We start from the raw sequence: 12,062 nt of genomic DNA, 5'->3' as shown, positions 1-12,062 counted from the left end.
CTTTCAAAGCCTCCCGCGACCCAATTTGGGTCTCCAACCTCCAGTTGAGAATCTATCCAGTGGGTGATATAGGGTTGTTTTGTAATATTTACACTACATCACAATATTAAAGTTTCAAATGGTCAACACACCTAAGTGATAACTCTTCATGTTCTACACTCAGCCACTGTGTTTCACTGTATTAAATGTAAAAGTTCAGTCAGAGTATAGGCAGACCCACTGCCAAATGAAGTGATAAACTCTAATGGTGTAACAACTCTACAGAATCATTATAATCCTTTACTTTGTTTGGTTGCCATGGTTGCTCAGAATATATGGGGAATGTGATATCAAGGTTCTATTATATGCAAGAGAGTAAATATGATACACTGATACTACAACCTATTGGTCATGATATGACAAACACTACTCTCACTTCTGACTATTGTTAACAGTAGAGTATGCTCTGTTTGTAGTTAAGCTATAGTCAGTTTTTAGAAGCAATAGTAATAATAGTAATAATATTAGCAGTAGTATTCAAAGTGATAGCAGCTATGCTGCTCATAGACACTTGAGAAGTGTTTGAAACAGAAACAGTGTTTCCTCAGAAAGATACAGGAAGAGTGATTTCCTACCTTGGAGCATCTGGTTTTACATTCTTGGATCCTCTCCATTCCTTCCCCTTGGGCCAGAGAGAGCCCATAGAGAGACACCATCAATATAATAGTTGAAATCATCTTCTTCACTCCTAGTCCTGCGACCTCACTGTAGTTCTGAAGTCTGTTCAAAGTTTGGTTGGGAGATGTCTTCTTTCAGGTATGCTGGTTTGGTTTTGTACTCTAGCTGTGTGAGGCAGGTGGCTGGTCTGTAGCTAACCCTGTCTGTCACTGTGCCTGTTCCAGTAAGTGATGGTTGTAGTGTAGTAGATGGTTCACAGACAAGAGAGACAGAAGCCCCACAGATGACAAGTAGGGTGATGATTGCATTTTAAATAGAGGGAAACCTAGAGCCTGCCCACAAGACTCTCTCTCTCTCTCTCTCTCTCTCTCTCTCTCTCTCTCTCTCTCTCTCTCTCTCTCTCTCTCTCTCTCTCCTCTCTCTCTCTCTCTCTCTGGTACTCTCTCTCTCTGGTACTCTCTCTCTCTGGTACTCTCAACCAGTTAATTGTTTGAAATCTGATTTCTTGGAAACATTTCAAGACACTCTAGGCAATGCCCAGGTATATTGGTGAGAGCTTAAGACAATATTGTGCAATGTATCAAGGTGGGGCAGCTTTTAGTATTTTTTTTCTGTCAACAGAATTATTGCCTTCGGGGTCCTAAAGAAAGTATTGCCTTCAGAGTCAGATATTTTATGGGCTACATGCAGTAGCTAGTATTAGTACTGCTATGTGTACTTAGTCCAAAATATGTTACAGTATTGCTATTGTAAGAAAATCAAACATACAGTAACTCATCATACAACAAAAATATAGATTGTAATTTGTCCATGAAATGTAATGTTTGTGCATTGCCATTATGAATAGACAGGTGACATAATCTGCACGTGAGGAATTTGTAATGTTTGTGAAGGAAGTGATCTGAGGAGTGTGGAAACATCCCACACAGTACACATACAGTACCTACACTGCACTGTATCAATGTTGCTATGTCCACAGTAATCTCAGTTAACCCAGAACAAAAATTTTGCGTCATTTGTACCGTTTACGTATTCTGTCCACGAGAGATTATGTCTGCAGTGCCATTTTGCCATTTCACAACAAATGTTTGTATCATAGAGGAAAATGCCTGTTACATCCTGAGACATGTTTTTACTGTAGGTTTAGTATAGACCACATTTATAGAAAAGAGCTTGAAAAGGTCCTCCCGAGTGGCGCAGCTGTCTAACACACTGCATTGCAGTGCTTGAGGCGTCACTACAGAACCTGGTTTGATCCTGGGCTGTGTCGTAGCTGTCCGAGACCGGGAGACCCATGAAGCGGCGCAAAATTGGCCCAGCGGGTTAGGGGACGGTTTGGCCAGCTGGGATGTCCTTGTCCCATCGTGCTCTAGCAACTCCTGTGGTGGGCCGGGCGCATGCAGACATGGTCACCAGTGGTGCAGTGTTTCATCTGACACATTGGTGCAGCTGACTTCCGGGTTAAGCGAGCAGTGTGTCAAGAAGCAGTGTGGCTTGGCAGGGTTGTGTTTCGGAGGATGCATGGCTCTCGACCTTCATCTCCCGAGTCCATACGGGAGTTGCAGCGATGGGACAAGACCGTAACTACCAATTGGGGAGAGAAAGGGGTAAATAAAATGTTTAAATGTATGAAAGAAAAGAGAGCAAAAGATGGTCCTAGTACACAGGACTGAATTGTTTGCTGTGTGCAACTTGACAGGAAAGACCACTGAAAAACTGTGAAGTTTGTAAAGAGCAAACCAATTATCTTCCATTACTGAAATGCCACCACCAATCAGAACCATATACAGAGATATATAATGGCTCTGGCATTACACCTGAAGTTCCATCGTCATTGAAGGCTTTGATGAGATAAACTGGAAAAGGAAACACAGACATGTTCCCCTATTTATCTGACAGTGATTGCAGTCATACAAATGCTTTCATAACGCACTCACAATCAAACCATTTAAAAAAGGAACATTTCTCAATAAACAACATGTCGATGTGTGCCTGTAGCCATGGTGAGAATGATGCATTTTCTTTATTCAACCATAAAGCCCCCATGGCAGCTGCTGACAGAAAGGAAAACATCTCAAAGTACCTGCAGAAGATGCACCCGGGCAATATTCAAACATCTGTAGCATAGTTTTAGTGCAGCCATACAGCTAAAAATGGAAGAAAGAAGGAAAAAACAGAAAGAGAAAAAGAAAGAAGGGGACCCTCTTTGATCTTCTGAAGAAAATCCCATGTTTCTGATGCTGGGGTAAGAAATAAGATGTTGACATGTCCTCACAGGTTGTCATAATTGTTGAAGCCGTGTTGAATGGACCAAACTGCAGGCGGAATGTGGATACTCATCTTTTAATGTAAGGAAGAATAAATCAAAGTATACACAGGAAACCAATAACAGGAAACTCACAACAGGCTAACATGCTTACTACAAACAAAAGACTAGCCATGTTAGCACAACCACCCACACCCAAGTGACAAACATACTCCTAAATATATGACTCCCAATCAGGAACAACGATCCCCAGCTGTTCCTGATCAGGAGTCACAAGACTAACCCAGAAACAGACATACTAGACAACCCATACAGACTTCTTCTGCCACGTCCTGACCAAAATACTACACCACTACTCCCTCTGCTGGTCAGGACGTGACACAGGTGTAGTTGTATGTGCTATCCCCATGTACCCAGGAGCAATATATTACTGGAAGTTGATGTTCTTCTCTAGCCTTAAAATCAAATCAAATTTTATTGGTCACATACACATGGTTAGCAGGTGTTATTGCGAGGGTAGCGAAATGCTTGTGCTTCTAGTTCCGACAGTGCAGCAATATCAACAAGTAATCTAACAATTCCACAACAACTACCTAATACACACAAATCTAAGTAAAGGGATGGAATAAGAATATGTACATTTAAATATATGGATGAGCAATGACAGAGAGGCATAGGCAAGATGCAATAGATGGTATAAAATACAAATCAAATCAAATTTTATTTGTCACCTGCGCCGAATGCAACCTTACAGTCAAATGCTCACTTACAAGCCCTTAACCAACAATGCTTTAAGAAGTTCAGAAAAAAAAGAAAATAAATAAGTGTTAAGTAAAAAATAAGTAGAAAATAAAAGTAACAAATAATTAAACCGAAGCAGTAAAATAACAAGCGTCAATGTGTCAATGTGTGGGGACACCGGTAGGTCGAGGTAATTGAGGTAATATGTACATGTAGGTAGAGTTAGAGTGACTATGTATAGATTATAAACAGAGAGTAGCAGCAGCATAAAAGAAGGGTCTGGGTAGCCCTTTGATTAGCTCTTCAGGAGTCTTATGGTTTGTGGGTAGAAGCTGTTAAGAAGCCTTTTGGACCTCGACTTGGCGCTCCGGTACCGCTTGCCGTGTGGTAGCAGAGAGAAAAGTCTATGACTAGGGTGGCTAGAGTTTTTGACAATTTTTTGTGCCTTCCTCTGACATCATTATTAAAGTGGCATCAATAAAGTGACAAGTGATCAATTTGTTAGAGTGGGCAATGATTTCAAGTCTGTAAGTAGGCAGCAGCCTCTCTGTGTTAGTGATGGCTGTTTAACAGTCTGATGGCCTTGAGATAGAAGCTATTATTCAGTCCCTCTGTCCCAGCTTTGATGCGCCTGTACTGACCTCGCCTTCTGGATTGTAGCGGGGTGAACAGGCTGAGGTGGGTTTTGTCCTTGATGATATTTTTGGCCTTCCTGTGACATCGAGTGCTGTAGCTGTCCTGTAGGGCAGGTAGTTTGCCCCCGGTGATGTGTTGTGCAGACCGCACTACTCTCTGGAGGGCCCTGCGGTTGTGGGCTGTGCAGTTGCCATACCAGGCGGTGATACAGCCCGACAGGATGCTCTCGATTGTGCATCTGTAAAAGTTTGTGAGGGTATTAAGTGACAAACATCTTCAGCCTCCTGAGGTTGAACAGCCTTCTTCACCACACTGTCTGTGTGGGTGGACCATTTCAGTTTGTCCATGATGTGTACGCCGAGGAATTTAAATCTTTCCACCTTCTCCACTGCTGTCCCGTCGATGTGGATAGGGGGGTGCTCCCTCTCCTGTTTCCTGAAGTCCATGATCATCTCCTTTGTTTTGTTGACAATGAGAGGTTGTTTTCCTGACACCACCTCTGAGTGCCCTCACCTCCTCCCAATAGGCTGTCTCGTCATTGTTGGTGATCAAGCCTACTACTGTTGTGTCATCTGCAAACTTGATGATCGAGTTGGAGGCGTGCATGGCCACGCAGTCACGGGTGAACGGCGAGTACAGGAGGGGGCTGAGCATGCCCCCTTGTGGGGCTCCAATGTTGAGGATCAGCAAAGTGGGGATGTTGTTTCCTACCTCATGGTGGTTCGCACTTTCAGTTTTGCGCGAATGCTGCCATCTATCCACGGTTTCTGGTTAGGGTAGGTTTTAATAGTCACAGTGGGTCCAACATTTCCTATGCACATCCTTATCAACTCACTCACCGACTCAGCATATAAATCTATATTATTCTCTGAGGCTACCCTGAACATGTCCCAGTCCGAATGATCAAACAATCTTGAAGCATGGATTCCAGTTGGTCAGACCAGCGTTGAATGGTCATTGTCACGGGTACATCCTGTTTGAGTTTCTGCCTATAGGAGGGGAAAGCAAAATGGAGTAGTGGTCAGATTTGCCGAACGGAGGGCGGTGGAGGGCCTTGTATGCAAGGCAATAACCGACAATAATTATCTTGGGAGATAATACGGTCAGCATTTGATTGTAAGGAATTCTAGGTCAGGTGAACAGAAGGAATTGAGTTCCTGTATGTTGTTACAATTACACCATGAGCCATTAATCATGAAACATACACCCCCTGCCCTTCTTCTTCCCAGAGAGATGTTCATTCCTGTCGGCGCGACGAATAAAGAATCCCGGTGGCTGTATCGACTCCAACAGCATGTCCCCAGAGAGCCATGTTTGTTACAATCCCGGAGCCATGTATGTTACAATCCCGGATGTCTCTCTGTCTTACTGGAAGTAGCACATATTTTTGATAGATTTAAGCATTTTTGGTTATGGTGCTTGGCGCAATATCATCCCCCAGGGTACACAAAATTATTTGTAGTGATGTAAGTATTTCCTGAAAGCAAATATTTTGTAAACATATTGAAAAGCTAGTGACCCAAAGTCTTATCTCTCTGTGTAATGACTCCATCTACTGGATAGGACTGTGTATTACATTGTGTTTCTAGAAAGGTACAGTAAGAGGTACAGTATGTTGGTCGGCGTCAACCTGTCATTCAGGGCAGCTGGGGCAGAGGCTGTTTTGAGCCCCACCTGTTTAGGAAAAAAGCCTCACCATTTTGCATGTTATTTTGGCATTAATAAGTGTCAGATATCAGTTTGCCATCAATGTACAAAATATACACTACCGTTCGAAAGTTTGGGGTCACTTACAAATGTCCTTGTTTTTGAAAGAAAAGCACCTCTTTTGCCCATTTAAAAAAACATCAAATTGATCAGAAATACAGTGTAGACATTGTTAATGTTGTAAATGTTGTACAACAGTGAAGGCTGCTGAGGGGAGGACAGCTCATAATAATGGAATGACATCAAACACATGGAACCACTCAGTCTCAGTCCACTCCTTTTATACAGTTTCATGCTTATACAAGTTTCATAGTCCCTCCACTTTATGCTAATAACCATATCCCCTCGGCTTTACTCCACTATTGTTTCCAAATCTAAGTTCTTTCCTCTAGGCGGGGTTTCCCCTCCCCTCTAGTTCCTTGGATCAATTATAGTGGCACGTCTATACATTATTTCCAGAAAGTAATAAGTGCAGATTACTATAAGTAATTATAAGATTGCTACATGCCATTATCGGACTATAATATTACTACGGGCCATTATAGGATTAAGTACAGATAACTATAGGCCATTCTAGAATTATACCAATAAGTACACTTAATCCCAGGATTACACATAGTGTCTTTGCTTACATCCTTTAGTGCTATTTATCCTTTTAACAAGAAACACATTCTCTTAACAGAAAACACCCATAAGAGTGGATAGATGGGTGTAGATGGGATTGGTTGAAGAAACTCTCATTGTTAATGATTTTTAAACCTTGAGACATGGATTATGTGTGTGTGCCATTCAGAGGGTGAATGGGCAAGAAAAAACATTTAATTGCCTTTGAACGGGGTATGGTAGTAGGTGCCAGGGGCACCTGTTTGTGTCAAGAACAGCAACGCTGCTAGGATTCTTATGCTTAAGTTTCCCATGTGTATCAAGAATGGTCCACCACCCAAAGGACATCCAGCCAACTAGACACAACTGTGGGAAACACAAACACATGCACACATCAGCTCTGACTATTGCTTGATTGGATATTGTTGTATGTGTAAGCAATAGCTAAGTTAGCTATGAAAAGTGCCAGATAGGTAACCATTTACAATATCTGCTGTTCATTATTATTCAGTCAATAAACACTGTCAGCTGACAGAAGATCTAGCTAAATTGGCTTCAGAAAGTAATGGAGAAATCTGGCCTTTCTGCAGCAGGTAGCTCTGGCTGGGCAGCTTCATCTTGTAGCAGGTTGAGGGACTAACTTACTTCAACTAGCTATTACTAGCTAGCATGTATATAGTCAGTAACCAGGTGGGGCTAGCTAGCAGCCTGCTAGCTAGTGCAAGCCAACTGTCAGGCTGGTATAAAGAATTTTGGAGACAGACGCAGGAATACACAATAGGGGTTTTTAATACGCCCAAAACAAACACGTATACAAAAACACTGGGCTGTACCCAAACAAAATAGAGAGGGTAAACCTCGTTGAACGCCATGGGACGATACCCGTAATACACAATATATATAGCATGCAGCATAACAGCTGCATCAACGCATAGGTACTCACACCACCAACAGACATGGGAACAATAACCAACAAAGACAGAGGGAACATGCTAATCAGTGAGAATAGGGGCCAGGTGTGAGCAATGAATGTTCCAGAGGGATCCGTGACAGTACCCCCCGATGCGCAACGACACCGGTATCGAGGACGATCACAGGAGCGCAGCGTGGGTCAATCCGGACCCGATGCAGCTGCCGAAGTTGCGTCGTCTTCGGACGGGCCAGTTGCCGCTGCCAAAGTTGCGGCGGCGTCGGACGGACCGGTTGTGGCGGCGTCGGACGGGCCAGTTGTAGCTGCTGACGCTGCGTCTTCGAACGGACCCGTTGTGGCTGCTGAAGCTGCAGCACCGGACGGACCAGTCGCAGTGTCGTCATATGGGCCATTCCCGCTGTCTCTCTCAATGGTCGATTATTCTGTCACACTGCTATAAAGGATTTTGGAGACAGGCGCAGGAATACACAATAGGGGTTTTTAACCTGTGGCTCAGTTGGTAGAGCATGGTGTTTGCAACATCAGCATGGTGTGTGCAACGCCAGGGTTGTGTGTTCGATTCCCACGGGGGGCCAAAGATGGCCAAGAAATGGTCAGACAGGGTACTTCCTGTACAGAATCTTCTCAGGTTTTGGCCTGCCATTTGAGTTCTGTTATACTCACAGACACCATTCAAACAGTTTTAGAAACTTTGGAGTGTTTTCTATCCAAAGCTACTAACTATATGCATATTCACGTTTCTGGGCAGGAGTAATAACCAGATTAAATCGGGTACGTTTTTTATCTGGCCGTGAAAATACTGCCCCCTATCCATAACAAGTTAATACACCCAAAACAAACACGTATACAAAAACACTGGGCTGTACCCAAACAAAAGAGCTTGGGAAAACCTTGTTGAATGCCACAGGACGATACCCGGAATACACAATATATATAGCATGCAGCATAACAGCTGCACCGACGTATAGGTACTCACACCACCGACAGACATGGGAACAATAACCAACAAAGACAGAGGGAACAGAGGGCACATATATCACGTACTAATCAGTGGGAATAGGGGCCAGGTGTGCACAATGAAAGTTCCAGAGGGATCCATGACACCAACTTTGTTCAGCTGTGATTGAGATTGTTATATTGGCATGCTAACTTAATATTAAGTTCTGCATCTTAGCTAACATGAGTATTTTTATCTTCCTGTCACACTCACACAGTCTAATCCTTTCTTTGTGCTGCCAACCCAGATTGTAAACACCCCCCTTAAGCCCTGTGAATATTCTATGAGGGGGTGTGTACTTCCAGGTGTGAACAAAAGGAAAAACAAATTTCAAAAATGGAATTCATTTCGTTGTTATTTGTTTTTCATTATTCCATGTTCAACCAATTTCGACAATATAAATGAGAAAACAAGTCCTATCCGATTTTCATTTTTCAAATTCAGAAACAAAAGAAAACGATCCGTTTTCTGTTTTTCCATTCCCTTTTCTTTTTTTTGACTCGGTAATCAGACCTTGGAGGTCTGGAGAATTTTGTATTGTAAAAATAGATTAAATATGGGCCAAGATTTTGTTTGGATGTTACATTTCAAGAACCCCCCCATGCCTGTTGGTTCTATGTTCGTCACTGTTTTCAGACCAGGAAGGACACATTTTGCAGAGAGTTGTTCCATATGCTGGTTTGCAACATTGCAGAAAATGGAAAACCTGGAGGAAAAACTTAATTGTGTTTTGTCAGAAGTGTGATTTATACACAAAATCGACATACTCTAAACAATATTTGGATGGGGTTTTAATCAGCGATTTCTCAGCCATCCTCACTATAGATTGTAAAAAGAATTGTCATGCACTGTTACACCTATGATACTAATCTAGTGAGCACTATTGGTGTTTTCAAGACAACTGGGAACTGAGGTAAAATCATGACGTTAGTGATCTTCAGGTCAGAAAGTCGGAGCTCTAGAAAGATACAAGAGTTTCTAAGTTGGATGACCATTGAAAATGATTTTTCCCAGTCCGAGCTTGTTTTCTTTCAAGATCCCAGTTGTCCTGAACGCACTGAAGTCGGAAGTCAGAGATTTACGAGTTCCAAGATCTGAGTTATAGTTGTTTTGAATGCAGCATATTACCGGAGTTCCACCTCTATTGAGAACTTTCTGAGGCTTACCCATATTAGGGAAGCCTGGTTCTCCATGAGGCTAACATTAAATACATATTTTTGATTTCAAGTGTAATGTTTGGGCGTTTCCATCAAACACAGAAGAATATTTAATGGTTTTATTTTAGTCACCATTAGCTACTACTAGCTAGCATGACTATAGCCAGTAACCAGGTAGGGCTAGCTCGTGCCAGCTAGTGCATTTTGGCATATTGCGGACCCAATTATAATAACACACAGGGGAGCAACTTTCACTGGGGACAACATTCAGAAATTGCATTTTTGTTCCCTCCAGTGTTTTATAGGACCATGCAGACCCTCAGAACGGTCAGGTAGGGTGTTTTGAACCTGTTAGTTCAAGGCATATGAACTAACAGGTTATAAAGCAAATAATGCTATTGTCACAACACATAGGTTGCAACCAAATTATGGCTGTTTTTTTGGTTTAGCTACCCCAGTGATTTTACTCACACACCGCTACCGGTAAAGACCCAGCTCCTAGGGCTGATGAGAGCTAGCCCCGTTTTCTGAAGTGGAAAACTGCTACATATTGGATGATGTAACTGAGTGAGCTCTGATGGAATTTCGCCCTGTTGATGTTGACTTGCGGAAAACGGGCGATAAATGGGAGAATGAAACATGTAGGCCATTAAAATCAGCATAATAGTGTGCGGAATAAAATAACTGCATATAGACAAAGAATTAGCCTATTCCAATGAGCTATTATTGCAAACATTTTGCTATTATTTTGCTATTATCACACATTTATTATCACACATTTAAAAGATATAGATATATAAATGTCCCCCCCACTTCTAAAATCAAAGTTGCCCCCTGATAACACACACCTCTGGGAAACTCCACGATGCGTGTAAGTCCAGGGGTTGTCCCTGACAGGTTCTAGACGTTGTCTACAATGCTCAAGATCCCAGGATAAGTGATACCTTTGACCCTCAACCAACCCTATAGCTCAGTGCTCGTGCGGTGGCCCTGGCGACCAAATCCAGCAGCTTGATAGGCTGGAATCACATGACTCTGTTAATCGGGAGTGTATTTCCGGGTCCACAAGAGGACTTTAGCTCTCTCTCCAGCGGCTTTGAATAAAATCCTGAATCGGAGGAGGTATTTTTTGCATCCATCGCGCTGTCGTCGAAACGTGTCGCCGAGCTGGGAGGAAATTCGGGAAAGGGGAGCCGCGCCGGAGCACCGCACAGCACCGACACACGACGCGGCACGAACATGCTCACTCGGGTTAAATCTGCGGTGGCCAATTTCATGGGAGGCGTTGTGGCTGGTGGCGCTGAAGGTGACTATTCCGGATCAGAACTGCCGCTGAAATTCCCCTACACGAGACCCGAGTTCCTAGGACTGACCCAGGAAGAAATCGAGTGCTCCGCAGATCACATCGGGCGGCCGATTCTCATCCTCAAAGAGAAGAAGAGATTGCCGTGGGCCACTGGTTACGCAGAGTAAGTACAGTAGCCTAAACTGATGTAGCCTATAGATACGTCCATCTTCCAAGATTTGTCAACCCTTTCTTTAGTTTCATTGCAAGGCTGCACCCATAGTCCATCTCTCTGCCTCAGCATCCGCTGCCTTTTACAGATAACGGTTTTGGAACTAGATTAAAATGCGTGCCGCATAATAGAATGAAACATGTAGACTATTGCCTATCATAGATTTGTGTTGTGTGTCATAGTCCAATATGTTATTCGCATGAAACACAGAGAGAGAGTGTATGCATGTATGAGGATGGAGGAGAGAAGATAGCATCTGGGAATTATTATTTTATTTATGACCATGGAGTTTGCGTGCCACTGACAGCTCCTTGCCTGCCTGCTCCCACGCACAGCTCAGCTCAGACGCATGAGAATAAACCTTCCGATGTATCCTGCTCATCTGTAGATAGATGTAGGCCTAATAGAAATTCCTTGTGCAGACCCATGCATTTATTGGAAACGAAAACAATCCTGAAGTCCAAACTTAAATGTGTGATAATAGCAAAATGTTTGCAATAATAGCTCATTGGAATAGGCTAATTCTTTGTCTATATGCAGTTATTTTATTCCGCACACTATTATGCTGATTTTAATGGCCTACATGTTTCATTCTCCCATTTATCGCCCGTTTTCCGCAAGTCAACATCAACAGGGCGAAATTCCATCAGAGCTCACTCAGTTACATCATCCAATATGTAGCAGTTTTCCACTTCAGAAAAGGGGGCTAGCTCTCATCAGCCCTAGGAGCTGGGTCTTTACCGGTAGCGGTGTGTGAGTAAAATTTTACCGGTAGCGGTGTGTGAGTAAAATCACTGGGGTAGCTAAACCAAAAAAACAGCCATAATTTGGTTGCAACCTATGTGTTGTG

At 43.0% G+C, this 12,062-nt stretch overlaps 2 protein-coding genes across 2 annotated transcripts in view; one reads left to right on the top strand and one right to left on the bottom strand.

The window, feature by feature from the left end:
* il17rel (interleukin 17 receptor E-like) overlaps positions 1 to 926 on the bottom strand; it is a 53,424-nt gene extending 52,498 nt beyond the window's left edge. The window contains exon 1 of the mRNA XM_014152794.3: positions 615 to 926. Coding sequence (XP_014008269.2) covers positions 615 to 716 — 102 coding nt within the window. The 5' untranslated portion in view covers positions 717 to 926. The remainder of the gene's footprint in view (positions 1 to 614) is intronic.
* A 9,838-nt stretch (positions 927 to 10,764) lies between these two features.
* The window catches only part of LOC106575999 (protein phosphatase 1H), a 68,253-nt gene continuing 66,955 nt past the window's right edge, over positions 10,765 to 12,062 (top strand). Inside the window, exon 1 of the mRNA XM_014152795.3 lies at positions 10,765 to 11,164. Within this exon, the coding sequence (XP_014008270.1) occupies positions 10,935 to 11,164 (230 nt within the window). The 5' untranslated portion in view covers positions 10,765 to 10,934. The remainder of the gene's footprint in view (positions 11,165 to 12,062) is intronic.

This window comes from Salmo salar, chromosome 17 (genome assembly GCF_965601325.2).
Source record: "Salmo salar chromosome 17, fSalSal1, whole genome shotgun sequence".
Lineage (NCBI taxonomy): Eukaryota > Metazoa > Chordata > Actinopteri > Salmoniformes > Salmonidae > Salmo > Salmo salar.
Note: the sequence above shows the minus strand (reverse complement) of the source record. Positions and strands in the feature narration are given on the sequence as shown.